The sequence below is a fragment of the Quercus lobata genome, chromosome 10, assembly GCF_001633185.2.
Source record: "Quercus lobata isolate SW786 chromosome 10, ValleyOak3.0 Primary Assembly, whole genome shotgun sequence".
Lineage (NCBI taxonomy): Eukaryota > Viridiplantae > Streptophyta > Magnoliopsida > Fagales > Fagaceae > Quercus > Quercus lobata.
In genome coordinates, this window is record NC_044913.1 from 52,458,397 (window position 1) to 52,478,173 (window position 19,777).

Consider the following 19,777-nt stretch of genomic DNA (forward strand, 5'->3'; position numbering starts at 1 on the left):
GTGACTATAAAAGTGATCACTTTAAACATCAGGCACTAAAATCACTCATAAATTAAACATTAGGAGCTCAACGGTATATTTAATTTTTGTTTCTCTCTTTCTTTCTTTCTTTCTGAGATCCTCTTATACTTTGTTTGTTTTGGCAATAATATTTTTTAGAAAATGGATCATTTTACAAAAATTATTTTCTATAAATTTATCTCATTTTTCTATATTTGGTAATAACCTTAAATGAGTTAAAAAAAAATCTCATTACTTGCTTTATTTAGCTTACTGTGAGATATAGTTGTTTTTCAAAAATATTTAGTGGAAAAAAATCTCTATAAATTAGCCATAATTTTTCAATTGACAAAAGATGGTATTCTTTTTACTCATTTTTTTCCTGATGCTATCACAGAGAGAGTCTTTTCTAAAATTTATTGGGTAAAAAAAGAGAATGACATTTCCAAAATGGATAAAACAGCTCTATTGGTTGCAAATTAGAACTAATGATAAAAATCCATCTCCAGTGCTAACTTATTAGCGAGATATTAGTAAGTAAAGGAAAAATATTTATTTACTTAAAAAATACAAATCACATCTACCCAGTCGATAATACTAGTAACAATATAATAATACGCCATTTCACTAATCGTATTTATCAACTAGACTCTAGTTAAACTTTATGTCATCTTGCTTTGTATTTGCCTTTTGCACACATAAACTCGTGTAAAAGATATATATAATACTAAAGGAATCTCATATAATTTTACATGCAAATAGATTGAGTAAAAATGTCACGTGTGAAATCAACAATTACACACATGCGACATTTTTAATGTGTATCATGTGTAGTTTATGCTCCCGACTTATTTTTAATGTTACCAAAATAAAAATCATCCCAACTTATTTTTAATGTCACACTTTATGCTCCAATTATAGTATAATATGTGTAGTCTTTTTTTATGTGATTTTAAAATTTTGCTACTTTATAAGAAAAAATAAATGAACGTGTGACAAACTACGATTAATACATAGAGCATAAAATGGATTTTCATTCAATATAATAAACTCATTCAATTATCCTTATGAATGCTTTTTCTATCTTCTAAACATGTCTTCCTTGTATCTTTTAGAATATTATTATGTCTAACATATTTAAATTCTCATAGATATGATACAAAAAATTCTAGGAATGATAGCACAGCAAGAACAAAGTGCTTTCATTAAAAAAGTTGACGAACACCGTTGGACTCCGCTTCATTGTGCTGCATACTTTAATCATGGTTTCAGCGCAGAAATATTGCTGGCAGTTGATAGATCTATAGCATACATGAAAGATGCAGAGGGCGTGACGGCTCTTCACATTGCAGCTCATCGAGGCAATCAATGGATAATGGATGTTATTTTACAATATTGTCCTGATTGTTGCGAACTAGTTGACGAGAGAGGCTGGAATGCACTCCATTTTGTCGTGAACTCATCTAGTATTATTTGGTCCTTTGCAGCGAAGCATATCCTAAAGAATTCATCACTCAGCAACCTTTTAAATGAAAAGGATTCCCGTGGGAACACACCTCTCCATCACCATTCCAAATCATTGCATTATATGAAGGATGTCATGTGTCATGATAGAGTTGATAAGATGGCCTTCAACAAACAAAACCTCAATGCTTACGACGTCGCTTTAACTAGTGAAGAATTATCTGATAAAAAGGTAAAGGAAATTTTTTGGAAAATTTTAGTTTATTTCATGGGATAATTTTTTCTAACGAAAACTATGAGGACATTGTATCTTTTTTCCCTTTCCAATGTTGCACATATATTTCTTATTTATATTTAAAAAAAAAAAATCAATTAAGATATTATATAAAAGAGATGTAAATTACAAATGAATCCTTTTGACTTTTGACTTGTTTTCAATTCAGTCTTATACTTTTAATTTTCATAATTTTTAAATGTAACCCTTCCATTTACTTTCATTCAATATCAATATATATGACAATATGTATGGTTAAGTTCACCAAGACTATGTTATTTTGCAAAGTGTAAGATCCTAAAATTAAGGGGAAGATTGGACGGAACACTAAACGGAAAGATAAACTTGAAAATAAAATTAATGCTGAATGGTGTCATTTGTAATTTAGCAAAAAAAAAGAAATTAAATTATGTTAAAACTATGTGACCCTGCATATATGCCAATATTAAGGAGTACTGAGTTGCTGCCACGCTAGGGGCTGCAAGAATAATTCTGCCACACACGGCAGCAGTCAAACCTCATCCTTTCAAAATGTGTGCATTTCTGTGCCTTGCTAGCTATTCCCTTTCTCAAATCCTAATTATTAGTGTTCTACATGTTGCACAGTTTATGGAGATTACACGTGCATTTAAAGACAATCGTCGTTGTGCGGAATTTCGAAGACCCTTAGAAGATGATATCCTACCAAAGAGAAAAGATTCTGAACGCTGGAAAGCTGAATACGAAGCCCGTAATGCTGAGTGGAAAGCCCGTAAAGACCGATTTGTTTCTATCATGGAAAAAGCATCCAAAACCCATTTGGTTGTGGACACACTCATTGCAACCGTGGCTTTTACAGCTGGTATTACCATGCCTGGGGGTTTCATAAGTCAAGAAGACCCACACTCAGGCTCTCCAGTTCTGATGAGAAACACTGCTTTCAAAGCATTTATTATTACAAATACCATAGCCATGGTGCAATCTTGTTCTGCTGCCTTTATCCACCTATTCATGCCACTATTGTTTCACGAGCAGAATCTTGGAGACTTTTCTTTCCTATTGGCCTCACTGGCCTTCTGCCTTTCCATATCTGCCATGGGAGCAATGGTGTTGGCATTCGTTATGGGCACATACGCCGTGTTAATGCATTCCCTGGGTCTTGCTATAGCCAATTCTGTCATCGGATTGTGCTTCTTCGTCCCTGTCTTTTTCGTAAGTATCGGATGTTCACGTTATTTACTCGAAATATTGATAATGGGTTCGTCTTGGATTCTTGACAGGTTGTCGGATTTCTGGGACTGTATTGTCGAAGGTTGCGAAAACCTTTGTGAATGTATTGCCCATATTTTTAATCGCTGTAGACAGAATTAGGTTTTTTTTTTCTTTCATTTCCATGTGCTTTCGAGGCAGTGTAGTATCTGGAGACTGTTACGTACTTGGTACAACTGTTTCAGTCATTACATCCTCACGCTTTAATTAATTTTTCAAATAGTTGTTCCTTGTAATAAGACCATTTAAATTCTATTGACTCAATAGTGATCATTTAAAAAGAATAATTTTGATTATCAAATGTTTGAGCAATTTTATAATTAATTAATTGACAAGTTTTGTAACATAGTTAGGTGTATGATCAGATGCCACTTCTCCATCTCGCGATCCCTCCATAAATGCAGGAAAATGGTTTAGGCTAGTTAGCTAATTACCGGGTCAATCTATCATATATTATACAATATATAAAATTTTCAGAGTTCTTTATTAGATATGTCTCTATGGAATGGTATCCAATATAGTTAACGTTGTGAAAGCAGAAGCTTCAATACCAGTTGTGGTGGTAGAAAAATACCTCTGGATGTCACCCTCGCATAAGATTGATTGTGAAAATATTATAGCTTTAGAAAAACCTCCAAACAAATAATACAAACAAAAAGAACTTAAAAACAATTAGAAACACACACAACATAACACTAAAGATTTACATGGTTCGCTTTTAGCCTACCTTCTTGGATAGCAATCAGGGGTGGCTTAATATATTTGGGAGGTCAAGTCGAAAATCGAAATTGAGGTCTTTTATATATTTAAATATGAATTTTTTTAATTTAAATATTACTTGAATTTAATTATCTTGTTTTAGATGAAAAATTAATACTAATTAACATGAACCATTTAGATTTTTTTTTTGTTTTTTTTTGAAAGTCTATAGACAAAAAATTTGACAAAACATTCACACCTGTTAACGTGGCAGATTAATAATTTGATAGTAGTAAGTAAAAAAGTGATGTTAGTAGTAGATTTAAATAAAAACTAGTAAAAATTTGTCCACTCAACTTGTAAAAAATGTTGTGAATTTTTTCTTTTGATATTGCTCTTTTTTTGTAGAAGTGCTACATTTATAATATTTTCATTACAAATCTTAAGTGTTAATTTGTTACTAGTTCTAATTTGAACTCATTACTGAAATTAATTTTTTATCATCAATAATACCCTATAACAACCTATCTCTTAAGATTTATTTTGTAAGTGTTGTAAAAAATGTTATGGACGAAACTTTTTTTTTTCTTGTTTTTCATTTGATAAAAAAATATTATTTTATTCATTGGCTAATATTTGGACTTAATTAATACTATTATAATATTAAAAAAAACCCCTATTGATTAAAATTTGGGGGCCTTTCATCTACTTGGAGCCTTAGATGGCCACATCAATTGCTTTACATATAGAGCCGGCACTGATAGAAATGAGAATAAGAAGAAATTTCTCTAACATATTTAAAATTTCTTCTCTAACATATTTAAAAAATAGAGAATGATGTAGAGGTATTCTAACAAAACCCAAAAATATACCCAAATAGTTTTTCTTTAACTCAACCAACAAACCAAGTCAAATACAAATTAATTCACAGCTCTTTGCACACGCTCAGAATAACAAGCTACATCTCATATATATACTACCCAAAAAAACAAAAAACAAAAAAAGAAAACATAACCAATGTCTGCAAAATGATCCACGCAAGAAAGTCAAGCATTTAACCAAAGTCTAAACATAAAAATTTAATCTTGCATTTTAGAAAGGTGTGCAACACGTGTGAAGAAACAAATCTGATCTTGCATCTAATAGAGGCGTGCATTTCAAGTCATGCCTGACGAATCTCCACTTGCCTTGAAATGAATCAAGCCTTAAAAACAAAACTTGCAGATTGTCAAATTTAATCAGATTTCTCTCCACTTTGTTAGACTTCTCTCAAGCCATAAATGCCTCAAGTGCTAAGTGCTAATCTTCTTGTAATTGTTAGTAAATTATGATTCTTCTTTATCTTATCAGACTTTGATTTTTTTTTTTTTCTTTTGGACTGGGTTGACGAGAGTAACATTACTTGTGGGATTGATCAATGTTGGTACTATCCAAAGCCATGGTTTGGCTTGAAAGGAAAAGAGACAAGAAAAGAGAGAGTCTAGGGAGACACTCAACTCCATACCCAAATCCATAACATGTTTAAGTGTCACCTTGTAATTGGTGCACCTAGATTTTTTTTTTTTTTTTTTTTTTATTAAGTGCTAAAATCCAATCACAAAATGACACACAAGCAAGTTGTGAAATTGGACATAGATATGGGTGTGGTCATGGTTCTTCTCAAAAGAAAAACCCTAACAAAGAAAAGTACTTAGTGGAATCATTAACAATAACAATGGCAAAGCGAATAGAGGAAAAAATTGAGAAGGTAAGGGTATAAGTTTTCTTTGAAAACTATGGGCTGTGATTGGCTATGGTGGCAATAATGGGGTTTAGGGGAGGGAGAGAGAGAGAGAGATTTTTATGTCCATGAGGGAAAGTTTGTCAAGTGATGGGCACATGATCAACTTACAGAAATTCTAGGACACGTTTTTATTCAAATTAAAATTTTCTAATTTATATTCCACGTCATTTTAATTAATCACACAACAAAAAAAGTAGCGAATATGTTAATAACAAACTATTATTATTATTTTTTTGCTGAGGGAGAGAGTTATTAAAGAAAATAATAGTAATCAATATTCAAAAAGTTTGTTGGTAAGTACTTATTGAAAGAATGTGTGGTAGAAGATCATGAAATTTGTTAAAGAAAAGCCAAAATTCTTGTAATTTTTACTGATGCTCATCAAAATAACAATCCTTGTACTAATAATAAAGATACTGATAATCCTAATTTAATCTTTTGGTATAAATATAAACAAGACTTGCACCTTATGATGGCATTCCAGTGTCTCAAAGATCGGAAACTCCACTCAATCGCCATCAAGAGCAAAGACTACTCTTTTGGTTGTGGTCATGGTCAATGGCGTCAGGAAGCAGTTGGTCGTGGACTCGTGGTCACTGGCAATCGGTGGTGTGCTGCCCTGATACCATTTTAAGAATTCGGAAGTGTATAGGCTTAAAATTAATTACACTAACACAACATTATACCAATCTGTCCCTCATAAGTATACTACTCATGACAGCTATGATGAAGGAAAATATTCACCTCACATTGAATCGTTAGCTATGACATACTGAATTTATGTAGCACAAACATGTTTTTTGTTTACTAATAAGCCAACTCTGCACAGGATACTTTTTGCTTTAATCAAAATGCTTTGTTTCTTTAGAAAGAAAGAAGGACGTGGCTCACATGATTCTAGACTGCAACAAAAAGAAGAGTATTGTCTTGCAGGGAAACAAAAGCACCATGAGTTACACAGATTAAAGAAACATCTAAGACACAGCAAAATAAAACAATATAATAGCTTATATTCTCTTCTTCAACAAAAGAAAGGGTAATAGCTCTAATAAAAAAAATGAGTGCAAAAATATAAATTGGTAATGAATTTACCAAAAAAACACTCCTCCCTTTTTTTCTAGGGTATGTGTTTGATCCAAATGCATTCCTCCTCTTCATTAAGTCAGCTGCATCTCCTTGAATCCCCTTCTCCAAATTTGTTTCTAACAAATATGTTAGTCCTTTAAGCTGATGTAAAGGTAGGGAAGCAATTAATATGTTAAATTACACTTATCTATGTACTGATAATACAGAAATCATATTAAGAGAAGATTGGAAAACTATACTGCTGCAGAATTGAAACATTGTGATCACTTGAAATTAAAGCAAGCTGATCAAGTCCAATTGAAAAATCACAACTGGAAGATCGAGGTGGTTCTAATGTTCCTAACACACAGCAAGTAAATCATCTTGTATTAAAATAGCATAAAAAAAATTTATTCAGTGGCCCATACAACAAGAATACAATTAAAAAGCTGTGTTGCACCAAGTTACAGTAGAAGAACAGCTAATTTTGACAAAGATAATACAGGACAATGGCATAGGCACAGGCATCAAAGGTTGGAAAAAGAAGTCCAACATAAATAATAGCTAAACATAAAACTTGAACCCTGCTACAGCGTATGATCTAGCTACAAATAGAAGTTCTCAGAGACTCAGACTAACATAGGAAAGAGGAAGGATAGGGCTAAATTGATCTTCAAGTAGACTAACAAATTTGAAGTAGTTATACGAAAATATTCATAGAATACAGGAAACTCAGTAGTTTATGGGTGCTACAAGAAGCCCAAAAACAAGGTTGAAGCCCTTAAGAAAAAAATGCTGTCCAGCAATACAACGAACAAGGCCCTCCATGCACAGAATGAGGGGGAAAATTAACAAAAAATAGTTTAAAATTTAAAAAATAAATGATTCATGAAGCCAAATCCAAGCAATTGAAGGCGTTGTCAACTTCATTCCATTTTTAGGTTTCATTAATTGCATTAGATTGACTTTTCCTAACACATAAAAACAGACTCTACTCATTACTATTCATGGCACTACACAATCTATAATTGTAGCTTTGTCAAGAAGCACTCTATTCATTACTCTTCATGGCACTGCACGGTCTATAATTTTAACTTTGTCAAGAAGCAAATATGTGCTAAAAAAAGTGTTTAATATTAAGAGTAATTAGCACAAACCTACGTAATGCGTGAGAATATATATATAAAACACGCAATGATGTGTAATATATAAAAAGTAACACTTACTTTAAGTATCTCCATTTTAAAAAAAAATATTTTTACAAGTATTTTTTTTATCTTTTTATCTATACAAATATATCATTCCATTATTTATTTTTGTTTGATTAAATTTTTTTTAAGGTAAACCATATACTTCTAATTTCTGTTGTAGTGTGTTATATTTGCCTAATATACAACTATACTTTATAAGTTTCAAATTAATTATTCGAATTTCTCATCTCTTAAGGAATAAGGAGATTATCATGATAATCAAAACTCATCACAAAATTACAATATTATCTTAACCAAATTGGTAGGCATATTCAAATTCATAGCCATGTAGATTGTTTTGATAATAACTCAAATTCCTATTTCCAAAAAAAAAAAAAAAAAAACTTAGAATTAACCCAAACCAAAATTCAACCTAAGCTATAAAGGAAAAGAGAAGACTTTGTGATGGGAAATTGAAAAAACACAATGCTAAAACACATATTTGAAAACAAAACTATCAACCTTAATTAGAGTATAAGAAAGAACAAAAATTCACCAAAAGAAAGTAAAGAGAGAGGGAGAGAGAGAGAGAGTACTCAGTTTTTGTGTGAGAAAAATCTGAATTGAATAGAAGAAATGATATCAAATTTATACAAAATAAAATGGGAAGTAGAAGAGTCTAATTATAAGAAATAGAAAAGGATAAAGGAAGTGTAGCGGTGAAGTAGAGAGTAGTGGGAGAGGTAAAGAGGCAAAGAGAGAAGGAAAAGGTTAAAGAAAGTATAACCACAGGTGTGGAATACCAGGGAGAAGAAGAGATTATTGTTTTTTTTTTTTTTTTTTTTTTTTTTTTTTTTTTTTTAAAGAGTAGTGAGAAGAAAAGTTTAAAAAAGAAAATAAGAAGTAGAAAATAAGTGGATGATGTGGCTCAATGATTGGGTAGCAAAATTTATTGCATATATATATTTAGTAGGATGGAAATAAAATGACATTCAATGTTTAAAGGAGTTTTCAATATAGACAATAGACCATTAACGTTTATGATGGTATGTAGTACATCACCGTTGGCCACAAATAATTAATTTCGCAATAGATAATCAATAAATATATCATGCCACTTCTATTTTGACATTGGTAACAAAATTCTAACCTTTCTTCATCAACATCAAGCCCCTAATCAATTCCATCAATCATTAATCCGGAAGTGTTTTTCCACCTCTAATGTGTTATGTTATGTTTTGAGGCAGTATTAGGCCTCAAATTAATTTGGTTAAGTGTGAGATTGTCCTGGTCGGCCTAGTTCGTACTATGATAGCTTAGCTAGTTAGTCTAATGTAATAGCTTAGCTAGTTTGTTGGGTAGTTCTGTGGGAGCTCTTCCTATGATCTATGAGGGTTCGCCTCTTGAATCATCATTAAGGCAATTACTGGTTTTAAAAAAATAATAACAAATGTTTTACTAAAAGACAACTAATAAAAAGCACAAGTTACCCTAAAAAAATACCTCTCAATTACAAGCAAAAGAAAGTGATTCAGTTGACCATCCACGGAGTAATCTAACAACAGAGATCTTCAACTGTATTTCAGAAGCTTGCACATCTTCAACTGCACAAGCAGCACCGGTCAACGAATAAGAAACTCCTATAGCAAGGAAAAAGAGTGACTGCTTAAAGCAGCCATCAAATAATAAAGAGAACGAAGCAAGAATTGTTTCCAACACCCCAGTACCACTCAAACGCCATATTAAGGTGAGTTCTTCTTGGGGTGTTATTGTGGAACAAGTGGAGAGAAGATTAGCCAGTTGGAAGATTTTTTTAAGTAGCCAGTAGGAAAAAATTATTTATGTCAAAGGATGGTAGAGTCACTTTGGTTAAAAGCACTCCCTCAAGTTTACCCATCTATTTAATGTCTATTTTGTCCATGCCTATAGAAGTTGCTAATAAACTTGAAAAGCAGCAAACAGATTTTTTTGGGGGCGGTCTATGTCACGCCCCGAACCCAAACAGGTCCAAAGCATTAGAAAAAATAACCATCAAGAGAACTTGTAGGGATTTTTTTTTCCTTCCTTTCCCCATGATAAATGCATATAAACATACTGAACTACACATCGTGCCTCCAAATATACATAAAATTCCAAGACTTCAAAATCACAATCCTTCCTAGGATATGCAACCTCAACCACAAAATCTAGGCCTACCACGGCTAAGACTACCAAACCTCAAGAGCCCAACTTCTAGTAGAATTAGCTATGGCCTCGATAAATTTAGCAAATGGAGTCACCAACCATTTATAGCCCAAATCTCCCAATTTAGCACAGTACTCTAATTGCCAACAATAAACTAAGCTCAATGCCTAACTTATTGCTAATTGATCTATAAAACTGTTGGAGAGTGGGATGAGCTAAAGCCTAGTAAGTAGCATAATTAATGGAAGCGAAGGAAATGCAAGTTTAATAACAATGAGAACAATACAAAACATGCTATAATTTGGGAATTAACACTCATTTTCTACAAATCAATTTGATAAAAACATGACAAGAATGATTAAAATAATATGGCTCAGGCTTCCCAAAATAACCATGAAACTACATAATGTTTACTATGAGTCATAAACAATGTCCAATGCTATTTCAAAACCAAAAACCTCACCCAAGGCCACATGACAAGGTGCCACAAAGACTAAAATGTCACCAAGACATACCACCATAGAAATGTCAGAACCCAAACACAATTGCATGATATGTACCTCTTTTGACATGTTGTCTATCGGTCCCATGGGCAGTAGCCCCACCCACACCCTCAAGAATTTACCTCTCCCCCCAATGGGGGGCAGGGGATAATGCATCATATAGTACCACTTTTGCATGTGGTTTATTGGCCCTGCCTAGCCTCACCTATACATTCAAGGATTTACCTCTTACTCCCATAGGCAGCAGGGAATGGTGCATCACGCAGAACCCCTTTTGCATGTGGTCTTTTGGCCTTATGGACAGTGGCCTCACCCACACACTCAAGGATTTACTCACATCATGCAAAGTAGGAGCCTCCAACCTAACTTGTCGTCACAAAGACAAGGAAATCACATGTTACACAAACGTCGTCACAAAGATGGGATAATCCCACGTCACAGAGACAGGGTAATCACCAATATCATAGCTCAAGGGCACGCCCACATCAAAAGCTCACAAGTTGAATGTATTCAAAATATATAATTTACTCCCAAGTAACTTTATAAAATATTTCAATAACCAATTATCCACAATATTCTCAAAGTCCTCAAAACCATTTCTTGTCAATTTTTTTTTTTTTTTTTTTTGATAGGTAAGAAGGATATATATCCAAAAAACTGCTAAATGCAAAGTAGCACAAGCATATCAAAAGTACAAAAAAAGCTGGAAAAGCGAAAACATAAAAAAGAACTAATTACAAAGAAGAAGAGACATCGGGGTGCCTTAACCTTCCAAATACCTTTCCATTGAAAAACAATAGAAGAAGAACCATGTAACTTATGATAATACGAGCGGATAGTAAAATCCCCGTTCTTTGTCAACTTCCATCTCATACAATCACCATCAGTCACTGAAGTTAAATTGGATGTCAAGAATCGAAAAAAATCCCCCACATCTACTTCCCAATCATTAGGACCCCTAATGAAATGAACATCCCAAGTTCTCCTATCCCCCGCTCCTTGACATATTAAAGATGATTCTACAGAAGCCTCTCTGTTTGTAGCAAAATTGTACAAGACCAGAAAAACCAAATGGAGAAGAAGATCTCCACACCACCTGTCTGTCCAGAATTTCACTCTATCCCCCACCCCAACCTTAAACTGGATATTTTTGTTGAAAACTTCCCAACCCATCTGGGTACTTTTCTACAAACCACGCCCATGAACACCCCTTCCCAACTTGGAGCACACCCCCCCCCCCCCCCCCCCCCCACACACCCCCAAAAAAATCTTCCCCAAATTTCAAAGCTACCACCCTCCTCAAAAGCCTATTCTCCTTGATCCTAAAATGCCAAAGCCACTTTCCTAGTAGGGCTTTATTGAAAGTGGTCAATTTCCTAATACCTAAACCACCATTAGCAAAAGGCATACGCACCTTATCCTAACCCAACAAATGTGTCTTAGAGTCACCCCACAAAAAGTCCCTTTGCAGCTTCTCAATTTTGTTTGCCACGTGTAGGAATGGTGAAAAGAAAAAAAAAAAAAAAGTAGGGAGGCTAGATAGCGTACTTTTAAGCAATGTCAGTCTACCACCTTTTAACAAATACAACTTCTTCCACCTTGCTAACTTTCGTTCAATTTTTTCCAATATAAGGTTCCAAATTGAGGGAGACTTATGGAACGCTCCTAACGGCATACCAAGAGAAGTCATTAGCAGGGCCCTAACCCTACAACCCAATATCTCTGCCAAAGCATGTACATTATTTACCTCCCCTATAGGAACACCATTTCACTCTTAGCTAAGTAAACCTTCAAACCAGTCATAGCTTGAAAACAAAGTAGCAACAATCGAACATGTAGGATTTGCTCCACCTCTGCATCACAAAACAAAATAGTATCATCTGCAAACAACAAATGCGAAACACATTCCCCTCTGCCCCTCCTACCATCTGCCCTAAAGCCCCTAAGTAATCTTGCCCCTTCCATTCTCTTCACCATCCTACTAAACACCTCCATCATAACTAAAAATAACATGGGAGACAGCGAATTCCCTAGTATTTTCAAATAAAACCATAAATCCATGAAATCTATTATTAAAGGAATTCAAAGATGCTTGTCTTTTCCATGCCAAATATTCATGCATTTCCCCATATGCAAATATTAAACATGATGCGCTTTCCACATATAATCTTATATAGTAAGGTCACAACACTACACTTTTTAGGAAAACATAGTTCCACAAGTAATTCTCCAAAATATGTTTAACCCAAAAACGTGTCATGCAATATGAATATGTTTCTAAAAAAAAATCTCATTAAGAAGCCACTTACCTTAGAAGGGCAACCAATTTTTACCTCAACCGAGCACCTCATAATCTACCAATCCAATCACTAGGTCCATCACCAAGAATTTTAGAACCTAGAACACAAGGGTCAAGCCTATCAATAAAAAGGCATGTTACAAAGTTCACCATCACATTGTCTCCATAAATTGGAAAGATCTCTAAGATCAAATCAAGGCCCTAAAGCCTAACACGACTATCCCAAGACACCTATCTCCAAAGGATATCAAACAAGCATACAAGTGATCCAAAGGACCATAACACAACCAAGAATTTTAAAACAATTCTTATAAATTCCCAAATGTTCACAACGTAACAATAAGGTTTTAGTGTTAACACTATCAACTCAATCTTCCTCATAGATTAAAAGAACCCATTAGAAAATTAGACAACCAAATCATCTTATCAAAGCAAAAAGCCCCAAATTTTCACCATAAATAAATCTCAAATGGCCACCATTTGTGAAAACCATAAACCGACTCATCAAATAAATTCACCAAGACAAAACTCATACACATAACACACGACTATCACTTCCAAAACTTGGTTTAGAAGAACCTCTAGCAAAATATGAAAACCCACCAAAATATAAGACCTCTTACCTTAAATAAGATGAGTTGTAGGAGCTTAAGAGTTTCTTATGGAGTTTTTCCCGTAAAACTCGCCTGAAAAATAATTATGGAGATGGTGGAGTGATGCACTGGTGGGAGTGTGAGAGAGGGAGATATGAGTGTGCTTGTGTTTGTGTTTGTGTTTGTGTGAAAAGAAAGAAGGCGTAAATGCACTTTTAGTCTCTACATTTTGGCTTTTTTCCATTTTGGTTCCTACATTTTAATTTTACCACTTTTAGTCCCTAAACCAATTAATGCGCGTTATTTTCCTCATTTCCGTCTGTCAACCGACGGAAATATTTGACATAGCTGACAAAGGAATTAAAATATTATAAAAAATGCCACATCAGCATCTAATTTTTAAAAAAAAAATTATCAATTTTAACTAAATAAAAAAAGAAAAAACAGAATTAAAAACAATAAAATACATAAATTTAAATCTAATTCATTTTGAACAAGAACATGATCACAGATTTAAACATCAACCCAAGAACAATAGAGCACAAACCCAGAACCAAACACAAACCCAAATTTAAAAACACAAAGAACACAATAACAAACTAAATCAACCCCACGAACCCCAACCCAGATCAAATCCACAAAAATTCTAGACCGGTGAAAACCAGATCAGACAGTCAAACCAAGCAACACTACCAAAATCGACTACAGAGTACAGACTCAACAAAATGCATCGATCGGAGAAATAGTCGATCCATACAAGAGGCTATATTTCAATTTCAACCAAAAATGGAATCGCAAGCTTTCCATACTCTTAGATCTCAAGTCAACAAGCACAAAAAGCTTCAAAAAACTACATTAAAACCCTAGATCAGTAACAAATCCAAAGCAATCAAACTCAATTTCAGCAAAAAAACCGATCTATTCACACAATCTAAGAAACACCAAACTTCAACACACAAAAATCAAATCGTACATAAACTGATCGAGGTCAAAATCAGATCGAACGGTCGTAATCCATAAAAAAAACCAAATCTAACAAGATAACAAGAGTGAAAACAAAAATAACACTTTGGATCAGAGCAAACTCACCTTAGATAACGAAAAACGACAATGGAGAGAGAGGAAATCGAAGATCGAAGAAGAGGAAGCCAACCTCCAAAGTCGAAGGCTAGGCTTTCTCTGTGTGTGAGAGAGTGTGAGAGTTGAAAGTAGAGAGAGAGAGGGAGGGTGAGATGTGAAAATGGTTGGAGAAACCCAAAAACTCACCTGGAGAATCCGAATCTGGAGAAATTGAGTTTTTGGGTTTCTTGGAGTTTTTGAGTTTCTGGGTTTGCTGGAGCAGCCGAGCTTTTGGGTTTGGAGCCACTGGTTCTCAAACCTCTCTCTACCTCACCCTCACTCTTTTCCTCTCTCTAAGGTTGATTTGGAAGTTTTTAGCTTAGAAATTTTGTGGATTTGATCTGGGTTGGGGTTCGTGGGGTTGATTTAGTTTGTTATTGTGTTCTTTCTATCTTTAAATTTGAGTTTGTGTTTGGTTCTGAGTTTGTTCTCTAATATTCTTGGGTTGATGTTTAAATCTATGATCATGTTCTTGTGTGTTCTTGTTCAAAATGAATTAGATCTAAATTTATGTATTTTATTGTTTTTAACTCTATTTGTTCTTTTTTATTTAGTTAAAATTGATAAATTATTTAAAAATAATTAGATGCTGATGTAGCATTTTTTATAATATTTTAATTCTTCCGTTAGTCACAAAGTAGTCAAAAGCGAAAAGCAACCTTAAGGCGCCAAGGCCTTTTATTGCCCGAGGCATGAGGCAACAAAAAGGCGCTAGCTTGAGTAAAGCGAGGCGCCAAATTCTTAATATATTTATTATACATATAGAACTTAAATCATATGTACCTAGTGTATTATAATATTATAATGAAGTTTTTTCCAATGTGAAGCATGAACAACAACAACAACACCAACTTGTGGCTCTCGCCTTAGCGCCTTTTTCATGGCTTAAGGTGGTCGCCTTGCTCGCCTAGGCTCTAAAGGCGAGTGCCTCACTAAAGGCGCATCGCCTTAGAGCCTTTAAGGTGCCTTAGCGGCGCCTCACCTCACCCGGGCGCCTAGGCGAGCACCCGACTCGCTTTTGACTACGCTGATCAGCCACGTCAGATATTTCCGTCAGTTGACTGACGGAAAGGACGAAAATAACACGCATTAATTGGTTTAGGGACTAAAAGTGGTAAAATTAAAATGTAGGGACCAAAATGGAAAAAAAGCCAAAATGTAGGGACTAAAAGTGCATTTATGCCAAGAAAGAAAAGAGAAGAGAAAGAGAGGGCTATGGCCGGCCAAGGGAGAGGGAGATATTTGTGATTGTGTGGTGGGGAATAAATGGGCAGGTGGGGGTCACATGTGGGTCTAAAAATCTAACCTTTTTTTTTTTTTTTTTTTTGTGTGTGTGTGTGTAAATGGGCTAGGGCATTACAGTTTAGAAGAATAAAGGATATCCCACTTGATGAATTGGAACACTATTTGCCCCCAATCAATAAGATGTAGTGCAATGAATTGAAAAACTACAACAAGAATTTTTCTCAAGAGGTTAAGGGGAGGAAACTAAATTCCAATTGGTGAAATGGGATGAAATTTGTGCACGAAATCAAAGTGGGGTTGGCTCTAAGGAACCTCAGATTGTTTAATGAAGCTCTATTGGGGAAATGTCTGTGGCAGAATGGAATGGAGAGGAGTCACTGTGGTAGCGGGTAATAGAATTGAAGTATGGCTCTATAGGGAGAGGATGGTGCACCAAGGCTATTACTGGGCTATATGGGGTTAGCCTTTAAAATTATATACAGAAGGGGTGGACCAAGTTCTCTTGCTTCGTAAAGTTTGAAGTAGGTGATGGTGCTAGAATAAAATTTTGGTATGATGCTTGGTGTGGTGATGGTATTTTAAGAGGCATTCCCTGAATTGTATTGTATTGTGAACCTCTAGTAGTGAATCACATCATTTCACAATGAGTCTGATGCAGAAACTATGCGATACTAACAGAGAAAGAAAGGAAATTCAGGACTAAGTTGCTTAGAAAACAATGGAAGCTAACAACTATTCAAGAGTCTCACTCGTGGAACAAGCATAAAGTTCTAAACTCAATGTACATATCAAAAGTGACCTAACCTTACAAGTTCAAGGCTTATTTATACAACATATCTCAGAAACTAACTGCTTGAGATCCTAACTCACTCTTTAGTCCAGCTGTTATAACTGTCATCTAACAGCTAGCTAACTAATAACAGAACTAATTGCCACATGGCTGTAACTGATTCTTATTTCTTGGTATAAACTAATACTATTGAATTACATCACATTGGAACTTCATATTGATGCTGCTGGACACTTAGCAGCTACTGATGCATCTGTTACTGCATCAGAGTCTACTCATTGAGGGCTCAATTTTACACGAGCAGTCCAGGACTAGGAATTTGAGTTACTCATCATTTAGAATTGATTGTATTCCACAGGTCCAAGGTTGTAAAGAGGATAAGCTGTGTTGGAGGCCGTATATACAGAAGGGTTTCTAGGTTAGATCCTATTATAGAGCACTAGCCCCTATGGGAGTTGCAAACATCCCTTAGAATAGAATTTAGAAGCCTAAAGTCCCAACAAAAGTGTCATTTTTTCTTTGAGTTGCCTCTTCGGGGAAATCTTAACAGTGGATAACCTGAGGAAGTGAAACACTATTTGCTGAGTTGGTGTTGTATGTGCAAGTGGGATGGAGAGACAATGGACCACTAGTGGCTGCATTGTCCCATTGCTAGGGAGTTGTGGGATATGGTCCTTACCCTTTTTGTGGTTCAGTGGGTGATGCCTGAGAGGCTTGTCAACTAAGTAGCATGATGGCAAATCTGTGTTGGGCAACATTGAAACATTAGGATATCGAAGTTCATTCACCATGGCTTGATGTGGTGCATTCGGAAAGAATGAAATTCTAGAAACTTTTAAGTGTGCAAGAGGACAACTCTAGATCTGAAGTTGCATTTCCTCAAAACTTTATCTGAATGGTCGTTGATGTAATGAAGTTTGTCCTTCTCCAACTTATTAGAGTTTTTAACCATTGTACTTTTAGAGCTTAGTTTTGATGTCCATCTAGTATTCCTCCTAAGATCTATGTACTTGGTTACTTCTAGTTTGTCTAATAAAATTTACTACTTATCAAAAAATCAAGCCCCTTAATGCTTGTGACCTTTGGTTTATAGTTTTCTTGGCCAGAGTATCTATATATACTGAAAACATTCAGAATCATAAAGAAAATAATAGCTCCGACTTTGAAACATTATTAAAGAGTTCCTGCATTGGACACCATTCTGCAGAATCATTCACCTCTGTCTAGCTAAAAAGACTTCTACTTGTTCGACAATGCCAATGTAGTAGAGCTATTTATATATCAAAAAATAATTAAATAAATAAAAAATGAAATAAGAGAACATATTTGAATGGCCAAGACTGCCTCATGCTATGATACTACGTGCTGCATTGACTGGAATTATGCAATAACCCCCAATATGGACACAAAGCACGTGACTAATACAACTAATTAAGCTAATATAGGACCCATTATTGAGGTGTACCAAGAATTCAAGCCAAATTTCCAAATAACTTTTAGTGCATCCACCTACACATAGGTTCCATAGCATTGGGGGTAGTATCAAAGCCAAAAAAAGAATAGCATAAATTGATTACTACCATTAAACTCCAATATATTTGCAAAAATTGGCACAAATTTTTTTACTACCATTAAACTGTAAGGATGATGCGCCATATTTTAAATTGACAAATAGAATAAATAAATAGATAGAAGAGAGAGAAAGAGTGTGTATTTAATATAGGAATACGTACCCTCCAGCGATGAAGCAACGGCGCCCTAATGCTGTTTGAGTCATAGTCAGAATCACTTCCCATGTTGTCCAATTTTTCATTGTCCCAGTAATCTACATCCTCTGAATGCTGAAGAAACTCATCACTGTCACAAGAGAGATAGCACAGTCACTCTATAATTCTCTCTATTCGCACCACTCATCACAATAATCAACAAATTGAACATCCCACTCTCTAACAAATCTCAGTTTTTCCAATTGAAACAAACACCATTTGCACCTGAAGATGAATTTTATCAACAATGAAAATAATAATGAAGTCCAAATTGACATGCCATTCATAAAAAGAACAAAAATCACATGCTGTTCAATTAGTAAAATTAATGCGAATTGCTAGGTTCTTGCGATAACAACATTATAACATAACAGGCATTAAGGTCCAAACAAACCAGACTAAACTCGACACTTCAAATAAGATCTTACTGAAATGACACTTACCCATAAATATATAATCTAAACCCTAAAAAAGACATATTATGACACTTTGCACCATTTTCTTTTGACATCAAGGGTGTCCATGACTAGAGATTTCGAACTCAAGACCTCAAGGATCTCGTATTCCCATGAGACCTTAGTAACCACTAATACTATTATAACCATCCAAAGACATAACTAACTAATATGGGAACTTAATCAAGTTTGCTTTACGCTCCATTGTCTATACATAGCCTCCATTAAATAAAACTTAAGAAACACATTATGGATAATTAATTATCTTAATTTGCCAGAGTCTACAACAACATTAGAGTTAAGAGACCAGTGGAACTCACAAAAACCTTTTCTACTATAAAGACTTGAACAAAAAACAGAGAGGCTAAAATTATTAATTCAAACTGACCTTTTGCAGAGAGAAAAATGAAGCCCAGTCTTCGGGCAAAAATGAAGAACCAAAAAAGGACGAAAGCTGCAGAATGCAAACAAGCATATGGTTCAATCAAAATATATTCGAAGGAAGACCAAAAGCATATCATTATTCTGTTTTTTTTTTTTTTTTTTTTTTTTTCCCCAGTGGAAGCCACGAAATGATCCACCTTGCAAACAATTTCACTCTGAAATTCATAACGCCGAAGCCCAACCTTAAGATCTCAACCCAAAACCTTCAACCTACCCGTTTTGAAATTAAATCCACTTCCATCGATCGTATCATAAACTAATGGACACCGAAGCCCAACTCAAATTAAAATCCAAAATCCAAGAAATAAAAATTAGAAAAACAATAACAATTTTCAAATCACGCTCAAACCCTCAACTTTTTCCAAAATTACATTTTTATCCTGAAATTTTTCTTTACCTATATTTTAAATCCAAAACTTTAACTAAATCACATTTCAAACCCCAAAACTCTCTAAAATTTATATTTTGGTCCTCAAATTTTCTAAAATTACACTTTGATCCCCAAAATTTTCCAAAATAACGAAAAAGCCCCCTAACTTTTCTAAATTATGAAGAAACCCCTAAACTTTCCTGAAATTTCACAAAAGCTTCTAAGGTCAGAAAAATACTATTTCAACCACAAATTTCAGCGAAATAAATCGAATGTCTTTAAGATT

The 19,777-nt window shown here is 34.5% G+C and overlaps 2 protein-coding genes across 8 annotated transcripts; one reads left to right on the top strand and one right to left on the bottom strand.

The window, feature by feature from the left end:
• The first annotated feature begins 975 nt into the window (after nt 1-975).
• Nucleotides 976-3,260, top strand: LOC115963279 (protein ACCELERATED CELL DEATH 6-like). Its single transcript, XM_031082231.1, has 2 exons — nt 976-1,696; nt 2,345-3,260. Exons 1-2 carry the CDS (start codon nt 1,154-1,156, stop codon nt 3,086-3,088), a joined length of 1,287 nt encoding a protein of 428 aa, XP_030938091.1. The 5' UTR covers nt 976-1,153; the 3' UTR covers nt 3,089-3,260.
• A 1,292-nt stretch (nt 3,261-4,552) lies between these two features.
• Nucleotides 4,553-19,413, bottom strand: LOC115962840. 7 transcript variants are annotated; one of them, XR_004085623.1, is made up of 7 exons: nt 19,259-19,413; nt 19,066-19,131; nt 18,190-18,313; nt 9,227-9,327; nt 6,213-6,695; nt 5,935-6,087; nt 4,553-4,889 (listed from the first exon to the last, which is right to left on the bottom strand). XR_004085623.1 is itself a non-coding variant. In XM_031081712.1 (6 exons), the coding sequence occupies exons 1-5, from the start codon at nt 19,285-19,287 to the stop codon at nt 5,977-5,979; spliced, it is 465 nt and encodes a 154-aa protein (XP_030937572.1). In that variant the 5' UTR covers nt 19,288-19,413; the 3' UTR covers nt 4,553-4,889; nt 5,935-5,976. The 7 variants fall into 7 exon arrangements, 1 of the variants encoding a protein (XP_030937572.1); XR_004085621.1 differs by lacking the exon at nt 9,227-9,327 and having other exon boundaries at nt 5,935-6,394; nt 6,561-6,695; XR_004085624.1 differs by having other exon boundaries at nt 5,935-6,670.
• Between the last annotated feature and the right edge of the window lie 364 nt (nt 19,414-19,777).